The sequence below is a fragment of the Podarcis muralis genome, chromosome 6 (assembly GCF_964188315.1).
Source record: "Podarcis muralis chromosome 6, rPodMur119.hap1.1, whole genome shotgun sequence".
In the NCBI taxonomy this organism is placed as follows: Eukaryota; Metazoa; Chordata; class Lepidosauria; order Squamata; family Lacertidae; genus Podarcis; species Podarcis muralis.
The window spans coordinates 1,242,571-1,262,048 of NC_135660.1; the positions used below are offsets into that span (position 1 = coordinate 1,242,571).

The 19,478-nt window shown below is 50.7% G+C and overlaps 1 protein-coding gene across 1 annotated transcript in view; it reads left to right on the forward strand.

The window, feature by feature from the left end:
* The first annotated feature begins 879 nt into the window (after positions 1-879).
* Positions 880-19,478, forward strand: part of FGF12 (fibroblast growth factor 12) — a 231,185-nt gene continuing 212,586 nt past the window's right edge. The window contains exons 1-2 of the mRNA XM_028731820.2: positions 880-998; positions 1,155-1,372. Coding sequence (XP_028587653.1) covers positions 1,366-1,372 — 7 coding nt within the window. The 5' untranslated portion in view covers positions 880-998; positions 1,155-1,365. The remainder of the gene's footprint in view (positions 999-1,154; positions 1,373-19,478) is intronic.

Consider the following 19,478-nt stretch of genomic DNA (forward strand, 5'->3'; position numbering starts at 1 on the left):
TATAAATTCTTTAAATGATAATAATAAAAAACCTAGTACCAGATCCCCCCCCAAGCCTAGACTGCTAATTTGGGTTAGAATGGCGGAGCCCCTCCCTTGCCCGCCCCTCTTAAGTCTGGTTCCAGCCTCCTTGCATCTCTTTTGGAGTTTTGTCTTCTCCAGTTTAGCAACGAGGTCCCAGTATGCTGCGACGAGGCGGAGCTTGCAAATGGGTTCGGTTGGAGGCTTGGTTAGGTTCGATCCAGCTGTGGAAGCCCATGTCTGGCTTCCTGCGAGCGGCAGCTGTAGAAATGCAAAGAAAGGCCTTTGCCTCCTTTCTCCGGGCCTGGTTATCCGAAAAAGTCCGCTTTCTTTGGCCCATTTCGCAGAGCAAGGCGAGGCTTGCACGAGGCGGAGAGGTCCGCTGGCGCTCGCCTGCCCGCTCGGCGCTCTCCCTTCTCTTCCGCCGCGATGCTGAGGCAGCGCCGAGCTTCGCCCCCAGGGGCTGAAGTCAAGAGCATCGCCATCCCGGGACCCGCGGGCCAGGAAAAGTGTCGTATGAACGCTCCCGGCGCGCGAGGCCAAAAGCCTCGCAGCAGCAGGAGGAGGAGGAGGGGGTGGTGATCTCCAACCGAAGCACTCCTCCTCCTCCTCCTCTTTCTCCGAACAGAAACTCATCCCGGGGCGCGGAGAACTCCGGCCACTCCCCGTCCCGCTGGATTCCGCTCCTCTCCAGTCCGCGCTTTCTCCCCGGCCGAGGCCTCCCTGGGACCAAAGCCCCGCGCCAAGCGCTTTTGGCAGCTCCGGGAGCGAGCGCGCGGCCGGAGCGAAGAGGAGGGGAAGGGAGGCGGCGGCGGCGGCGGGGGGGGGGGGCGCGCATGCGCCCTGCCGGCTCCCCGGCGCCTGTGCCGTGCGTACAACAGAGGCAGCCGAGTGGGCAGAGCCGGCAGTTGTACCTGCAGCACCAGCGCCGGCGGACAGCTCCTCTGCGCTCCGCCCGCCGCCTCCGCCGCCGCCAGGTAACGCTCGCCTCCTGCGCCAGCCTCCATCCCTGCATCCATCCCTGCATCCCTCCATCCATCCATCCATCCCGGGGTCCCTGCGGGTTGCGCAGCGGCGCGCGGCTCCCTCCCTGCGGGCGCTCACCCTTGCGGTGCTTGCTTGCTTGCTTGCAGCCTCCGGGTGCCGGGAAAGCCTTCGCCGAGGAGGAGCCGGAGGAGGAGCCGGAGCCGAGCAGGAAGAAGCCGAGAGGAAGCCCCGACGCGCCGCCGGGATCCGGGCTGGAGGAGCTGCGGAAGCCGGAGGAGGAGGAGGAGGACCAGCACCCGAGCCCACCAGCCCTCCCCAAAGTTCCCGGCAACTTCGCGGCGCCCGGACAGCTCGGCCATGGAAGGTAAGGGCGGGCGAGCAGGCGGGCGGGCGGGCGCCCACGGTTTCTCCTCGCCCGAGCACCGCAGTGCGAGCGGAGGTCGAGGCTGGGCAGAGCCCATTGCAGCAGCGGCAGCGGCGGCGGGCGAAGGAGGCTCCGCCGCCGGGCTCTGGGCTTGCGCCGCACGCCGGCCAGGGGGCGAGAACGGGGAAAGGCCTTCGCCCCGAGCGCCGAGGCTGGCTCCCGGAGGTGGATTTCCGGGGCGACTCCCTGGCTCTGAGCCGGGAAGCGATTTAATTAATTTTTTGAATGCAATTGTAAATTGTAGGGCGTGTGTCGTGGGAGGGTTGCGGGGCGCCTCGTTTTGCTGGGAAGAGACTCGCCGTACAAGCCCCGTCCTTACCCCCACGCGACGAGGCATCTGCTGCATGGAGGACCCAGTGGCGCCATATGGGGGGGGGGGAATGGCAATGCTGAACCCCCACCCCACCTTCCAGAAAGGGGGAAGCCGTGCAATGTTGTTTTGGTTGCTTCAGGAGAGTCCCCTTGATCTAGCGCTCCCCCCGCCCTCCGCGCCTCCCTCAGTGCATTGCATTGCATCCTGGCTCATAAAATATTTCACACACACACACACCCCGACCCACCCAGGTTTGGGGGCGCACCGTGTGTGGGGGGGTATTGTCTCCTGCATCCAAACAGGCGTATACAAATTGCATCCGATTCGATTTGCTTTGCTCGTTTTGCATAAGTACGTGAACTCTCCAAATCTCTAAATATTAATTACTGATTGACGTTGCTGGTGGCCCATCCCGCCGGCCAATGGAAAAAAAGCGTGCAGGGAGACGCTGCTCTTATTTAACCCCCCCCCCCCAGTCTCATGCTCCCCCCTTTTATTACACAAGGTGGCTGGGAAGCTCTGATACAGCAAGAATGAGGAGCTGGTGTACCCAGGGCTTCCTTTAAGACGGAGGCTGCCTTTGAAACCCCTGGCTCCGTTTTAATAACTGCCCTGTCAATCAAAGGCAGTTTGGGGAGATATGATTATAGGCGGCTTCAATCCCACGGAGGGATCCCACCCTCTCGAGCGGCAAGGGGGATGTACCTGAGGTTCAGAACAGGCCCTGCAAAATGAGTGATTCCGTTATACATAAACAGCAGCACCAGGGAAGCTCATTGACTCCAACACCTTGATGAAGGCTTGTTTTCAAAGCAGACTGCTCCCCCCTCCCCCCTCCCCCCTCCCCTGTTGTGATGTAGGTGTGTTGCTGGTCTGCACGTTGGGTGCCATAAAAACCGTGGGGTGGGGACATAATAACCCATTATATGCATAGTCATGCATCTAGAAGCAGATGGATGCCTCTCCGTGTTGCTGGCGGGCGGGCGAGCGAGCCTCGGGAAGGGAGGCGGGCAGCCTCTTCCCTCGCCTTGGCAGCCAAAGCAGCGCTATTACCAGAGATTCTGCGATAGCGTGGCGCGATAGCCCTCGCCTTCTTGGATCTTGAGCGGCGAGAGGGGGAGGGAGGGAGCCATCTGGCCGAGGTTCCTGCCTGGCCATCCTAATTCGGTGCTCACGACTTGCAAGGATGCGCTTTATTGCTGTCGAAGTTCTTGGAGCCCTTGGCTTGGCGGAGAGGGCTCGGGGGGGATCCTGGGGGATTCGGGTACTCCGAGATGTTTTCCGCCCGGGGGTGGCGGCGGGGTCGCCTTGCCAGAGTCTTCAGGGCGAAGCAGGCTCAATAAGGCCTTCGAGGAGGACGGAGACGTTGGGGAAAGGAAGGGGAGAGGGAAGGAAAGGAGAATTCGGTGTGGCAGCGACTGCTGGTTCCTTCTTGGCGGTTCCAAAAGGGGAGGCGAGTCCCAGTGCTGGGCCCAAGAGGGGCACGTTCGTCTGCTGAGGGGGCTCGATTCGTCTCTCCCTGTAGCGAACTGGCAAAGCACTCTTGACATCGGAGGGGGAATTGAAGGGTTAGGCGAGGGTTGGAGCAAAGGCTGGAGGTTGCAGGATCTAGAGCAATTATTTTCAGCAGGCTGGTTTCCCTGCAAGCGACGGTCTGCTGTTTCAGGACTGACAACCACATCGAAACCCCCTCCCGCATAACATATTCCAATGACCCTCAAGGGCCAGCAACTTGGAATAATAACATGAAAAGCTGGTGAGATCCCCAGAAGGACATCAGGGCAGGGCGATCCTGCGATCTACACAGTGCTCACCTCTGCCCCAGACTAGCCCGAATTTTGGTGAATTTCCATTCTCGCTCTCTCAGATTTCATGCACAGAGACCAATCTATGGTTGACCATGCACTTAAAAGGGGGTTTCATCTAATAACCTGCAAAGCGGTGTTTGTAAGGACTGAATTCCACCTCCTCGGTTACAGCCTTTCATCCCTGTATCACCATTCATTCTTCAGGGTGCAAGAACGGTGCTTCGTTAAGGAGAACCTCCCTCGTACATTTATTTATTAATTTCAAAACTTCAGTGCTTGCAGTTTCCACAGCGTCCCTTCCTCGGTAACACATTCCCCTGTGGGTAGTCGCCTCTCGGGCCTGCGCCGGCCTCACCTTTGGCCCTGTCGATCCTGCGCGGGCGACCTGTGCGGCCCTTCTCGCCAAGGCAGGTGATGCAGTTGTTGCAGTTTGCCTTTCTCGCGCGGACTGTGCCATTTCAGGCCACAGGTGTGTGAGAGGGGGCCTTGCATGGAAAGCTGGGAGATCAGAACTGCCTAGTTTTCCCTCGGAAGGGAAACCTTCCATTTTGAGCTTTCTATTCACTTTTTTCATGCCTTGTCAATAATAGCAGCATTTCAGTACATCTCTCCCTCCTCTGTTCATGCAAGAATGGGAGAGTCCCAGGAGTACTGATGAGTCTGGATGTGCCTCTCTAACACACCAGGGATTTTAAGGATAAAGCTCTCAGGGCGAAGAGCCTGGTCCCCCAGCTAATGTACACTTTGCTTTTTAGAAAGGTATCTTTCCCTGGGAAATCTAGAAAGTGGCCCTGGAGGGGGTTGAAGGAGGAGTTTTGTGGCGTGACACCCTTGCTGCCCCTTCGGTTTTCTGAAGCTGGTTTTAAAGTTATGCTGCAAGCGGGTTTATAGCTTTTCCCTTCTCCCAGAGGTCTATAGAGGTTGGGGTGGCACAGCAAAGATCTCTAACACAAGGAGCCTCAGAACCCTCCCCAAACTATAGTTCCCAGAATAAAAGGTAAAGGGACCTCTGACCATTAGGTCCAGTCGTGACCAACTCTGGGGTTACGGCGCTCATCTCGCTTTATTGGCCGAGGGAGCCGGCGTACAGCTTCCGGGTCATGTGGCCAGCATGACTAAGCCGCTTCTGGCAAACCAGAGCAGCGCACGGAAATGCCATTTACCTTCCTGCTGGAGCGGTACCTGTTTATCTACTTGCACGTTGACATTCTTTCGAACTTCTAGGTTGGCAGGAGCAGGGACCGAGCAACGGGAGCTCACCCCGTCATGGGGATTTGAACCACCGACCTTCTGATCGGCAAGCCCTAGGCTCTGTGGTTTAACCCTCAGCAGCAACTGCGTCCCTTGTTCCCAGAATACTTTGGGAGAAAACATGACCATCAAACTGAGTCCAAACTAGTATATCTTGGCAGCAATCATGGCCATGTGGACTAGTCGCTTAATGCAAGGAGTAAGGAGTAGGAAGGCAGGGAGGAGAGATGGGATGCTTGCAGCCTCCACTCGTGGGTCAAGATGGATTATTTCTCCATTTCACTTTTAATTTGCTTTCCACCTTTTTAGGGAACTTTACAAGCCACAGAAACAACCAACTGTACAACAAAGACCACACATCCTATAACAATCCGATCCAATGGAAATAAGTCAGAATTTTAAAAAAATGACTTTAAAATAAACAACTTATATAAAATGCAGTAGTGTTCAATGATCCATTTAGAATATAATATTATGCAATGAAATTAACTCTCAGAGCATCGGCAAATAATAAGCAGAAACTCAATCTCAACTATTACAATAAATCATTACCGATTAATCACATAATGCCTTCTTTATATTCCGGATGCATGTTCTATAGTATTATATTAATACTATGTTTGCAGGTTTGCAATTGTCATGGCCTCTGGCTAGTACAATAAACTTCCACAACTGAATACTAGACTATAATCAATAAAAACAACAGCAAAGTCGCAATAAGACCATGTCAAAAGCATGTGCCAGCCGCGCTGCACTTTCTGCCTTGCTCTCTCTCTCTCTCTCTCCCCCTCGGTGGATTCCAGCAAAATCTCTGAAGACTTGGCACCGCTCTGTCTTTTCTGCTCCCTCGTCACTCTTAACAGCAGCTTTTTTTGCTGGGATGGAGCAGAATGCAGCTCCAGCCCACTCATCAGCTTTGCCAAGGCTAACAGTAGTTAACACTGGAGATTAGGGATGCCTTGGCCTTTGGCCACGGCCTTTGGCTGCAATAAAAAAAGGACTGGCCCAAGGAAGGAAGGAGGGCTGCATGGAGCCAGAAAGACAAATTTCCAGCCCGATTCCAGTGGCTGATCTTGCAGTCATGGATCATGTGCTCTGAGGAAGGGCGAGAGGACTTCAGAGGGCTCGTTGCTGCTGCTGCTTTAGGAGCCCTGCATGGCAGGAGATCACACTAGTCCACAGCCAGTGTATCTGAGGCATGTTCAAGTCCCCCAGGTGCAACCCTGCGCAATGATCCCTCACATCCCTGCAAAGTAGTGAGCAAAAGTCCCACTCTCTGGAAAGGACAGAGGGAGAGTGTGATCTTGTGCTCAAATCCTTCTTGGGTTTCCCAGAGGTCTCTGGTTGGCCTGGCCTCAAAAAAGAGATTGCACAGTTGGGAAAGGTTCAGAGCAGGGCCACCAAAACGAATGAGGGGAGGACCAGCTGCCCTGTGAGGAACAGTTGCAGCCTTTAGGGCTTTTTAGCTTCGAGGAAAGGCGAGGGAAGTTTGTAAGATTATGCGCCAAGAAAGAGGGTGGGGAAAAGCTTTTCTCCCTCATAACGCTAGTACTCGTGCACATCTGATGATGCTGAATGTTGGAGGATTCAAGACAGAGAGAAGAAAGTCCTTCTTCATGCAGTGCAGAGTTCGAACGATGGAACGTGCTCCTGGGGGGGCAGGAATGGCCCCCAAACTGGATGGCTTAAAAGAGGATGGGGCAAATTCATGGAGAAGGAGAGAGCGATCGGTGGCTCCTAGTCAGAATGGCTCTGCTCTGCCTCCACAGTTGGAGTCAGCGATGCTTCTGAATCCCAGTCACTGGAAGGGAGAAGTGCTCTTGTGTTCGAATCCTGCTTGCGGGTTTCCCACCGAAGCATCTCTTTGACTTCTGTGAGTACAGGATGCTGGACTAGATGGCCACTGGCCTGACCCAGCAGGCTGCTTTTATGCCCTCCTTTTCTCCGCCAGCATTTCCTCCTTCTTTTCCCACCTGTGGTTTGCACCTTCTGGGCAGGACAATTGTTAAAAAACAGGCCACACCACAGTCCCTGTTGTGGACTGAACAAATGGTGAGAAGGCAGTGACTCCATCTTCATCTCTGATCAGGGTGCTGTGTGCTGCACTGAACACACACTGACTCTGCCCTGGTGGTTTTTTCAGGGCCTAAATGGGTGTGATCATAGAATGGTAGAGCTGGAAGGAACCCCAGGGGTCATCTAGTCCAACCCCATGCAATGCAGGAATTAAGATTCATAATTTTGCAGGACATAATTCATTATTTGAAATGCAGTTTTGTGTGCATGTCTCTGAGAAAGTGATTAAGGCTGGGGAAGGGGGGATACAATCATTTCCCCCTGTTTTGTGGCCCTAATTCTACCCCCACCCCTGTAGCTGCTATTAGTTGTGGAAGGGAAAGCACACAGGCATATAGCAGTTGAATAAATGGATGGGGGAGTCGGATGTGTGTTGGGGAGTTCCAAAAAGAGAGGACTAGGACCTTGAAGATAATATGACATGTAGGACGTAGGGATAGGGGCAGCACTTCCATGGGGCTGAAAAAGAACAGAACTAGGTGGGGGGGGGGACTATCCTCTGACCATGGACAGTTCCTACTAGGGGTCACTGTTAGCATTTATTCTAAAAGGCAGGGAGCACTTGTTGCCCCCTGCATACTTCCCATCTGTAGGAACCCCCCCCAGCCCCCCTTTCCTTCTTTAGGTCCCCAGCATGTCCATGTGCAAAGACTTCACTGCAGGACTTTTTTTCCTGGGACAAAAATGTATAAACTCAGCAACCTGTGTTTGCGTGATATTGAAAATATAAGCTGTTACAGTCTACTTTGAAAGCCGTGAAATGCACAACACTGCAGACTTTGAGGATCAGTGTTATTTGCCGGCTGGAGTAGGACTTGGGAGACCAGGGGTCGAATCCAGACTCCGGAAGCTGGCAGGTTGAACTGGGCTTCCTTGCAGGCTTCCTGGGAGGATTAAAATGAGTATGTGGAGAAGGGGGCTGCGTCCCACCTTGAGGCTTCCTGGAGGAAGGGCATGGGGCAAGGTGTGCTGGGGGGGGGGGTTCATTCTCCAGACTGGGGAAAGGTAGCCTAGACACGGACTCTGAGATGGAGGCAAGAAGGGTGGTCTCAGTCAGTGCCCAGAGCACTGTGGTATATTAATAATTCTTCATGAGCTCTCCTCTCCCTTTTTTCCCTAGCAATAAATGCCAGGAAATGCCATTTCCCCAAGAGCAATGAAACTAGCAAGGGGAGGAATCTATCGATGACAGAAGTTTATACAATTATGCCTGGCATGGAGAAAGAGGATAGAGAATAGTTTTTCTCCTTCTCTCCTAACGCTTGCACTTGCGGACACACAATGAAGCTGAAGGTCAGGGGATCCAGGACAGAGAAAAGGAGGGACTTCTTCATGCAGTGCAAAATGAAACCGTGGAACTCCCCGCCACAGGAGGCGGTGGGGGGCAGCACTTGGAGGGCTTTAAAAGGGCATTGGACAAATTCACGGAGGTGGAGAGGGCTGTGAATGGCTACTAGCCTTGCTGGTTGGGCTCTGCCTCCATAGCTGGAAGCCTCAATGTTTCTGAATCCTGGTTGCTGGAAGCTGCAGGAGGAGAGGGTAGCTCTCGCACTCAGGTCCTGCTTGTGGGTTTCCCACTGCGAGGACAGGCTGCTGGACAAGATGAGCCACTGGCCTGATCCAGAAGTCTCTCCTTATGGCCTTATGTGCACAAGCAGCGCCAACCCTGTAAGGAAGCCCCCTTTGCAGGAAATGCTGTCTGTCTGTAGGGCTCCCTCTTCTCTCTCCCCCCCCCCAAATTTTTTATTGGTTTTCACAATATTATAAACAAACACACACACACACACACACACACACACACACACACAAACACACAAGACAAACAAACATAACAAACATAAATCATAGCCTTATTGAAAATTACAGTTATTAACTTTCTTAAATGACTTCCTCGCTTCCCCTTGGTTGAATTTCATTGCATGTCCTTTTAACGGTTTTCCAAATCCCAATTTTTATGAAATTTAACTTAAACATTAACATCCTTAAATCTTCACCTTATAGAATTAAACATATTAATTCATCACTTAGCATAAATAACATCCTAAGCCCATTAAGTATCTGCAAGCTATTTCCGGTTAGTTTAACTTAACAAATTTAACTAAATAATCATTAAATTTATTCCATCCTTCCTGATACTCCTCCTCCTTCTGGTCGCAGACTCTTCCGGTTAGGTTGGCTAGCTCCGAAAAATCCATCATCTTCATCTGCCATTCTTCTGCTGTTGGTAATTCTTGGGTTTTCCACTTTTTAGCTAACAAAATACGAGCAGCAGTTGTTGTGGCATACAAAAATAATTTAACATCTTTCTTGGGCAATTCCAAACCTGCTATTCCAAATAACAAATACCGGTAATTGGAATAAAAGGGCTCACTCTTCTCTGACCCACACTTCTCAACCCCCCCCACTCCTTCCCCTCCAGTTCTCCCCCTCTCTCCCTCCCACCCTCCTGCTATCTCACTGAGGTCCTTCTCCTTTATCTTGGCCAGCACTGAGTAAACTTGCTGACGGAGATGAGCGATGGATGAGGCTGCTGGGGGCTGATGTAGCAGGGTGGTTTTCTGGCGAGAGGGAAAGGCGGCTGTTTGCTCAGCACAGTTGGGAGACAAAGGAAGGGCAAAGGCGCAGAAGGGGAGGTGCTGAATCAAGAGGTTTGGGGGCTGCTGGGTTCTCGCTCCAGGCCTATATGCAGGGAACTGGCACGACAGCTTTCCTACTCTTGACTCTTTCCTTTCTGCATCACTTTGGAGAAGGGGAATATTTCATTCCTTCTCCTGGAGTTGTTTTTATTTGTGTTCTCCTCTGCTGCATATCTGATGGATGGAGTTAATCTGCTGGATGTTTCTGCCCTAAGGATTTATGGAGGGCAGCCCACAGCACTCGGTGTTTTATGGGCGCCGTAGGATTGGCGTAGATGGCCTGCCTGTACTTCTCTGGAGCAGGGAAGGGTCCTTTCCGGTTCTCGATTGTTCGTGATACATTATTAATGCAAAGAACGTTTATCCTGAACTTAAGGACTGCATGTGAGAGAGGGAAAGCAGCCTCTTCAAAGGGGCAGAAGAGTGCAGATAGATCGCAGAATCATAGAGGTGTAGAGTTGGAAGGGACACCAAGGGTCATCTAGTCTAACCCCCGGCAATGTAGGAATCGCAGCTAATCTTTGTGCAAAACTTCCAGGCAGTGGGAACCCAGCTGGCTGCTGAATGGGAGGATAGCATCTGGGCTCGGGGAGATGGGCCTCCTATAGCTCATTGGCAGAGCACGTGCCTTATGAGGAGCGGTTGAAGGAGCTGGGTATGTTTAGCCTGGAAAAGAGGAGACTGAGAGGAGATAGGAGAGCCATCTTCAAATACCCCAAGAGCTGCCCCCCACCCCATGGAAGATGGAGCAAGCTTGTTTTGTCCTGCCCTGGAGGGTAGGACTTGAACTCATGGCTTCTCGTTACAAGAAAGGAGATTCTGACTCAACACCAGGAAGAACTTCCTGGCAGTAAGAGCTGCTCCACAGTGAAATGGGCTTCCCCAGGGAGGTCTCTCCTTCCTTGGAGGTTTTTAAGCAGTGGTTGGGTGGCCATCTGTCAAGGATGGTTTAGCTGAGAGTCCTGGATCGCAGGGGGTTGGACTAGATGACCCTCGGAGGTCCCTTCCAACTCTATGATCGTATGAAAAGCCAGCAGTGCCTAATCACCTCAACTCAAGAGAGGATATTGCAGAGTTAGGAAAAGGGCAACCAGAGGGATAAGGTGGTGGAGCACCTCCCCTTTTAAGAAAGGCTGCAGCGCTTGGGAATATCTAGTTTAGAGAAAAGGCGCGTAAGAGGCAGCCCCCCTCTCATAACACTAGAACTCATGGAAGCAGAATGCTGGAAGGTTCAGGACAGATATAGAAAAGTCCTTATTCAAACAGCCTGTGGAACTCACCGCCACTGGAGGCAGAGATGGACACTAACATGGATGGCTTTAAAAGAGGATTGGACAAATTCATGGAGGAGAGCGCTATTGGTGGCCACTATCCAGAACAGCTCTGCTCTGCCTCTGCAATTGCTTGCTGGTTTCCCATTGGGGCATCTGGTCACCCCCTGTGAGAGCAGGATACTGGATTGGATTGGCCTGATCCAGTGGTGTTGGTGGGGAGAGAAGCCTTCCTGGCTCCAAAGGCACAGGGGTGAATCTCTTCTTCCTGCTCCTGCAAAGCGAGTGTTGGAAAGTCCATGCCTGGCCTCCTGCTGAATTCCTTTCTTTCCCCTTCTTTCCTCTCCCTGACTGGCTGCAACATCTGCAAATCAGCGTGTGGCCCCCTTTCTTCCAAAAGATCCAGAGAATTCAGAGATGCCCTTACGGCGATGTCTGAGTGAAGCGCGTTCAACATGCACACTCTCAGGTCCGTGTAGGGAGAGAGGAACGGGGAAATATCAATTTTTCATTCAAAGGCCCTTCTGCCGCACTTCACGGTGGATTTGGTGCGCCATCAACCACTATATCACGAGTGGGGTTTTCAAAAAGAGACAGCAGGGAAAGGCAAGGCAAGACGTGGCCTTAGAAATAGCGACTGATCTGTGCAAACTGCACAGCTGTGGAAAATAGAGATGCAACAACAGGGAAGGGAGAGAAAAGCCACAATCCGTTGAGATATCTGCAGTTTTTGCTTCAGTTCATCCTTTGCTTGTGGCAGAGTATAAGTAAAGGTAAAGGGACCCCTGACCATTAGGTCCAGTCGTGGCCGACTCTGGGGTTGTGGCGCTCATCTCGCTCTATAGGCCGAGGGAGCCGGTGTACAGCTTCTGGGTCATGTGGCCAGCATGACTAAGCCACTTCTGGCGAACCAGAGCAGTGCACGGAAATGCCGTTCACCTTCCCGCCGGAGCGGTGCCTATTTATTTACTAGCACTTTGACGTGCTTTCGAACTGCTAGGTTGGCAGGAGCAGGGACCAAGCAACGGGAGCTCACCCCGTCACGGGGATTCGAACCGCCGACCTTATGATCGGCAAGTCCTACTCTCTGTGTTTTAACCCACAGCGCCACCAGCGTCCCATCTGTGGCAGAGTATAGAATCATAGAATTGTAGAGTTGGAAGGGACCCCCGAGGGAGTCTGTTACACCACCAAACAGCTCTCACAGTCAGAAAGTTCTTCATAATGTTTAGTCAGAATCCACCTTCTTGTTGTTTTAATCCATTGGTTCAGATCCTACCTTCTGGAGCTGCAGAAAACAAGCTTGCTCCATCTTCCATGGCTCAGCCCTTCAGATATTTGCAGATGGCTCTCACATCTCCTCTCAGTCCTCTTTTCTCCAGCTCCTTCAAGCGTTCCTCATCAGGCTTGGTCTCCAGCCCCTTGCTCATCTTGGCTGCCCTCCTCTGCACACCTTCCAGCTTCTCAAGAGCCTTCTTCAATGGAGCTCAGAACTGGATGGAGTCTCCAGGTGTGTTCTGAGCAAGGCTGGGTAGTCAAATTCCTGGGTTGGATCTAGCCTCATTTGAATGCATCCCATGGATTTTATCTTTCCCCATTTCCCATTGTCATAGGCAGGGAGGTGGAGGAAGGGGGCGGCAGTGGGTGCAGTCCCCCCCGGGTGTCACCACTGAGGAGGGGGGCAAAATGCCAGCAGCACTCACCGTGGGGCCTGCAGTGTGCCCGAGCCACACATCTCTCCTGCCCAAACGGTCCGCCCGCTGCCTCCTCCCCAGCTGTTGGGCAGCTGAGTGGGTGGGAATGTTCAGGGATGCAGGAGAGGATATATTGTTTGATTATAGCCTTTCCAACTTGTGTTAACAAGTTCACAATTTAGCAGAGTAACATCCCCCTTTTTAAACTCACAGCGGATGCGTTTGCTCAGGCTCACTAAAGCTTCTATAAGAACTGTTCTGGTATTTTCCCCTTATTCCCTCATAACAGATGAGACACGACACAGTCTTCTATAAAAGTCTAAAAAGGTTTACTCACACATCTTTCTGTTCACAATAGGATCCCAGAAGGCAGACTTAGCTTAGAAAAGTAACATATACCTGGAAACTATCTCATAAGGAGACAGTCCCTTTGTCCCCTCTTGGCTGGAAGCCAAGAGGGCATCTTTGGCTAAGCAGATGTTGCTTCTTCAATGCATGTAGTCAAGGTGAGAGAGGTGGCTGCCTTGCCCTGTGCTTTTGTCATTACCTGCACAGGTGAGGCCACACCCACCTCTAGTCACATGCAGAGGAAGTCTGTCCCAGCCCAGAAGGAAACAGGAAGTTGACCTGCTGGCTGGACAAACATTCCTACCCATGTGTAAACATGTTCACTCTAGGAATGTTGTACTTGACTGCTCTTGTGTTTCACATCCGACAGAGTTGGAGGAGGCAGGCAGACTCCGGAGGCCCCACGGTGCGCCCCACCCCTGTGGACAACTCGCCCCACCCCTAAGGGCGGCTCGCCCTGCCCTTGGGTGCGCCGCTCCAGGCGCCCAAGTGGCTTCCTCCACCGCTGGTCATAGGGGCTTGGAATACTTCCATGAGGCTCTGAAAGCAGCATAGTGCAGGAAGGTGTGGATGTTTCCAGCATGAAAGTGTTGGGGAGTCATAAACAGGGCTGGAAAAGAGGAACCTTGCATAATGAGAGCCATCCGCTAGCGCATGTCTCCTGCACAAATCACCTTGGAACGAGTCAGAGATGGACACGAGGGTACTGGTGCACATGTCTAAAGTCACCTTCAGAGATTCTGTTCTATGCTCACCTGGCAGCCACACGAGAATATAAGAACATAGAAAAGAGCCTGCTGGATGAAGGCTGAGGGCCCAACAAGTCCAGCACCCTCTTCTCCCAGTGGCCGGTCAGGTGCTCCTCTGGGAAACCTGCAAGCAGGACCCAAAAAGAAGAGCCCTCTCTCCTTCTGTGGTTTTCCGGCAGAGCCGAGCCATTGTGGCTAGGAGCCATCGCTGGCCTTTTCCTCCCCCATGACTTTCTCTAATGCTCTTGTGAAGCCATCTAGTTTGGAGGCCATCACTGCCTCCAGTGGGAGGGAGTTCCACAGTTTACCAATGTGCTGCCTGAATAAGTATTTTCTTTCATCTGTATTGAATTGTCCAACAATCTGCGTCATTGGGTGTCCACGATTTGTAGTGTTATGAGAGAGGGAGAAGAACTTTTCTCTGCCTCCATTATAATCTGTCCTTCTTCTTCTTCTTCTTTGGTGATCCCTCGTAGCCAAGGAAGATTGTCTTCCATAAACACTGTTTTAGCAGTGAGTCCGTAAGGGACTGTGGAGGCCAATTCTGGATCCACACGCAAATGTTACACCATTGAATTGGATTTGTGGCGCTGCAGATGGATTGTTTTGTGCTTGTTGGTGCAGCACTTTGGTTTTTGGGATGTTGAGTGATAGGTCAAGCTTTTCGTAAGCTTCTGCGAAGATATTTAGGATGGTTTGGAGGTCATCCTCTGAGGGTGCGCACACTACGTTGTCATCAGCATACTGGAGCTCTATGGCGGAAGTTACGGTAACCTTCCTCTTTGCTTTCAGCCTGCTCAGAGCTTTCCATCTGTTCCATATATGATTTGAAAGACTTTGTAATGTTCCTAGTTGTTTTAAATTATTAAATCACTGTTAGTATTTTTTATTTTTATTGTGACAGTGGCTCCCCTTCCCTTTTTTGAAAATATGGCTAGTCAGTTGTATTGTTCACCATCCAGAGATCATCAGCTATTGGGCATTGTACAAACGTTAACAAATAATAGATAAAATAGTCTTTTGTGGTCCCCATTCTAGGGTGGGTAGCAAGCTCTCTCACCAAGGCTGTAGTTTGAGCTCACCTCTTGAAATGTAAATCCTGTCGATGGCTCTCCTCACTTGCCTACGGGAGCCTGATATTTTGAACAGGGCCTAACATCTCTGGCAGCAGTTCATAGAATCACAAAATTATGGAGCTGGAAGGGACCCCAAGGGTCATCTAGTCCAACCCCAGCAAGGCAGGAACCCCAGTGAAAGAATCCCTCTCAGATAGCTCTCCAATCTCAGCTTAAAAACCTCCAGTGAAGAAGAACCTGCCACCTCCTGGGGGACTCCATTCCACTGTTCTTACTGTCAGAAAGTCCTTCCTAATGTTTAGTTAGAATCACCTTTCTTGTAATTTGAATCCGCTGGCTCAGATTCCCCCCACACACACTCTGGAGCAGCCGTGGGCAATGAATTCTGAGCAGACTCCTTCAAATTTTGCCCCAAATTCTTCAAACCTCAAAGCCTATCAGTCTGTTGGTTTGAGGCCTTTGGGGGAACAGTGGGCTGTTTGTTAACATAACCCTCTCTTTAGGGTGATGTGGTGATGATGGGTGACGGGTGGTTTGGGGATGTCTAGCACAGGGGTTGGCAAAAAAATTTAGTCGCAGGCCAGTCCACTGTCCCTCAGACCTTGTGACGGGCCAGAGAAACAGCACCTGGGGGGGGGGGGAGAGCTGGAAGAAGAGGTGAGGGGGCAAGTAGTCCTCTTCCCCACCCCCAGACGCTGCGCTTACCTTCCTGGGGCTGCCGCCACCGCCGCCACTGCTGCTGCTTCTTGTGGGTAGGCAGAGTGAGCTTGCCCATGGAGGGAAGATGGGCGGCACGAAAGGGCTGGATCCAGAGAGGAGCTGCTTTAAATAGCGCTCAGCCATCTCAGCCAAGTCCCCTTCCTCCTCTAGGCAGGGCAAGGAGAAGCCAGGAGGGAGGGAGGGAGGGAGGAGACGCCGCTGCGGTATGTGCGAGGGAGAGGGGAGGGAATGGAATGGTGTGGGGGGGGGGGGAATGGCGCAGCCCAAACAAACAGAATCTCCACGCCGATCCACGGGCCAGATCCTGAAGGCAACTGGGCCTGATCCAGCCCATGGGCGTTAGTTTGCCGGCCCCTGGTCTAGCTCATAGGAGGTTACTGAGCAACCTCTTCACCTGTTTTCAGTGTAAGCTGCAAACTGTCCTGGTGCAGAAATATATTTTTTGCAATATCCAGCAATAGCTAGGGGCATATCTAGATAGATGATAGATAGATAGATAGATAGATAGATAGATGGATGATAGAATGGACCTGGAAGACAGTTTTGGAAAGCATTCAAACATCTCAAGCGTTGTCTCCATGGAGGATGGAGAAAGCTTGTTTTTCCCTGCTCTGGAGGGTAGGACTCGAACCCATGGCTTCAAGTTGCAAGGAAGTAGATTCAAGCTAAACATCAGGAAGAACTTTCTGAGGGTAAGAGCCGTTTGACAGTGGAGCGGACTTCCTTAGAAGATGGTGGCCTCTCCTTCCTTGGAGGTTTTTAAGCAGAGGTTGGAAGGCCATCTTTCAGGGATGCTTTAGTGGAGATACCTGCATACCAGGGGGTTGGACTAGATGACCCTTGGATCCCTTCCAACTCTACAATTCTGTGATAAGCCAGCAGTGCCAGAATCCTGTTCCGTTTATGCCATTTGGGAGGCTGGGAGTTACACGTAGGGAGAGCACAGTCACACTCATGTCCTGAGTGAGGGATTTCCTTGGGCATCTGGTAGTCCAGTGTGGGAACAGACATCTCAACTAGATGGGTTGCTGGTCTGACCCAGCTGCACCTCTGTTCTTACGCTCTTACATTTTTGGAGTGTTACATGCAGGGCCGGATTTAGGTCTGATGAGGCCCTCAGCTCCTGAAGGTAATGGAGCCCTTTATATGTCCAGCTGTCCTTTGTCAACAACAAATTGCAGCTGTTTTTGTGTTGAATATATGCTAGATGGTAGTTTATGGACCTAATCGGTATCTCAAGCCATTTGCACATGCAGAATGTAGGCACCCTATATATAGAAAGGAGCAAACCAGTGATATTTGAGGGAGCAGGCTAGCAGGCGGGGCCCATGACTTACATCATAGGAGCCCACACAACACAAAACACTGTTGCTGTATGTAGGTTTTATTTTATTCGTGTGTTTTTTAAAAAAAGATATTTAGTAAGTTTTCAAAATGTTACAAAAAGAAAAAAGAAAAAGAAAAAATACAGTAAAAACAGTTAAAAACAATTCAATCTTTCCATATCTTATCTTTCATTTGCTTGTTCCCCAGACCTCCTCACACCTTCCTTTTTTGTATTCCAGTTCAATTAGTTGGTTCAGCAAATCCTTTCCCTCTTTGTTTTTATCCTAATCTTTAATCTTGATATATTATAACTTTAGATTATCACCTGTTAACAATCCATTTTGGCACATCTTTATAACATTACTGCTGAAAACCACTTAACTTCAATCCAACATCAATCTAACATTCATTAATTTTGCAGTATTTCTGTAAGTAGTCTTTAAATTTCTTCCAATCTTCTTCCACCGACTCTTCTCCCTGGTCTCGGATTCTGCCAGTCATTTCCGCCAGTTCCATATAGTCCATCACCTTCATCTGCCATTCTTCCAGGGTGGGTAAATCTTGTGTCTTCCAGTACTTTGCAATAAGTATTCTTGCTGCTGTTGTGGCGTACATAAAGAAAGTTCTATCCTTCTTTGGCACCAATTGGCCGACCATGCCCAGGAGAAAGGCCTCTGGTTTCTTCAGGAAGGTATATTTAAATACCCTTTTCATTTCATTATATATCATCTCCCAGAATGATATAATCCTTGGGCACGTCCACCAAAGGTGAAAGAATGTACCTTCAGTTTCTTTACATTTCCAACATTTATTATCGGGCAAATGATAGATTTGCAAATCTATCATTTGCAAAAATCTATCAAATCTAAAATCTATTTTATTCGTTTTTTATCTTATATTTTGGAAATGTACATCTAGGTTTTTTCCCCTTTACATTTTTTTAAGCTAGAGCTTGTTTAGCTTATACATAAATCCAGCACTGAGAAGAGCTCATGACCTTCTGAGGCCACCCATTCTCTTGTAGGACTTCTGTCACCATGGGGAAGTTCTTCCTGACATTTGGTAATTGGAATCCCTTGGTCTGAGTCCTCCCCTCTGGAGCAGCAGAAGACAAAGTTGCTCCTTCTTCCAGGTGACAGTCCTTCAGATGTTTGAAGATGGCTGTCATGCCTCCTGTCAGTCTCCTCCAGCTCCTTCAACTGTTCCTCCGACTCTGACTGCAAACTTGGGTGAGATGTGTGGCTTCCTGATGTGGAGATGGACACACAGAATGTGCTCCCGCATTAAATCCCCGCAAGGCCCAGGCGGAAATGACTCGCGCTCCCAAAATCCCTGATTAATAGTGTGTTACCACGATAATGCTGCGTCCCATCGTCATCTTGGAATGAATGACGGCCAGTTGCCTTATTAATCACTAAAGCTTTGGGTTCCATATGTGCAGATAAGCCCAGGAACGGACTCTGTGCTTTCTGGGCCAGGAAAGGCTGGCTGTCATCTCTCTCTCTCTCTCTCTCTCTCTCTCTCTCTCTCTCTCTCTCTGTGTGTGTGTGTGTGTGTTTATGGAAAGGGCTTTTCGTGGAAAACTCCTTTTTGTGAATTGCAGCCCATGCAGCCCTGTGGAACACCCTCCCATCAGATGTCAAAGAGAAAAACAACTACCAGACTTTTAGAAGACATCTGAAGGCAGCCCTGTTTAGGGAAGCTTTTAATGTTTGATGGACTATTGTATTTTAATATTTTGTTGGAAGCCTGTCACGGTCTGGTCTACGGGCGATCAAATGGCTGAGGACGTCGGAACTGGGGGCAAGACGGCGGGGTGGGAGCAGGAACGAGAGTCCAGAAGCCAGGGGTCCAAGGTTCAGGTCAAGGGTCCGAGGGTCGAGAAGCAAGGAGTCAAGAAGCCAAGGTCTGGGGATCAGGAAGCAAGAAGCCAAACTCAGCAAGGCAGGAAATGTGTTGCTGTGGCAAAAAGCCAAAGGGAAATGCTGACCTTATATCCCTTCTGGCTCTAGCCACCAAGTGTAGTGAGTTACCAAGCAGCCTCACCTGTGCGGTTGCACCTTGCCTCTCCAGAACAAACTTAGGAAGGCCCCAGTCCTGCGAAGCCCTACTGGTCACAGGGCCCGGCTCCTGCACACACTCCTGACAAAGCCGCCCAGAGTGGCTGGGGAAACCCAGCCAGATGGGAGGGGTATAAGTATAAGTATAATAATAATAATAATAATAATAATAATAATAATAATAATAATATCATACAAAGCTTGCGTTGTCCACCCGAGATTGTCGCTTCTGCCTCTTTGGCACTGTTCCCTATCTCACCTCGGCAAACCCTTGGCCTCCATGTTTCTCGCTTAATGGAGGCCTTGACTTTTGGCCAGGCTGCGCTTCCAGCGTTCAGAAGAAAGGAGAGCTCTGCTTCTGGGTCCAGGTCCCGCTTCCAGTTGGCTCCAGAGGGCAGGACCCAGAGCAGTGGATTCAAATGACAAGGGAGGGGATTCCGACTCAACGTCAGGAAGAACTTTCTGAACCTAAGACCTTCTTTTGACAGTGGAGCGGACTCCCTGGGGAGGTGGTGGACTTTCCTTCACTGGAGGAGGTCTTCAATCCATCGAATAAATGGAGCCCGATATTCTAATGCAAATGCAACAATATCAGTCTTTTGGCCAGAGCAAGGGCATGGAGAGTCCATTTCCATTGTCCAGTTGTCAAATTCCATATAGTATGCATATTTGAAAGAATGTACCCTATTTTTCCATGTGTAAGACGACCCCTCTTTTT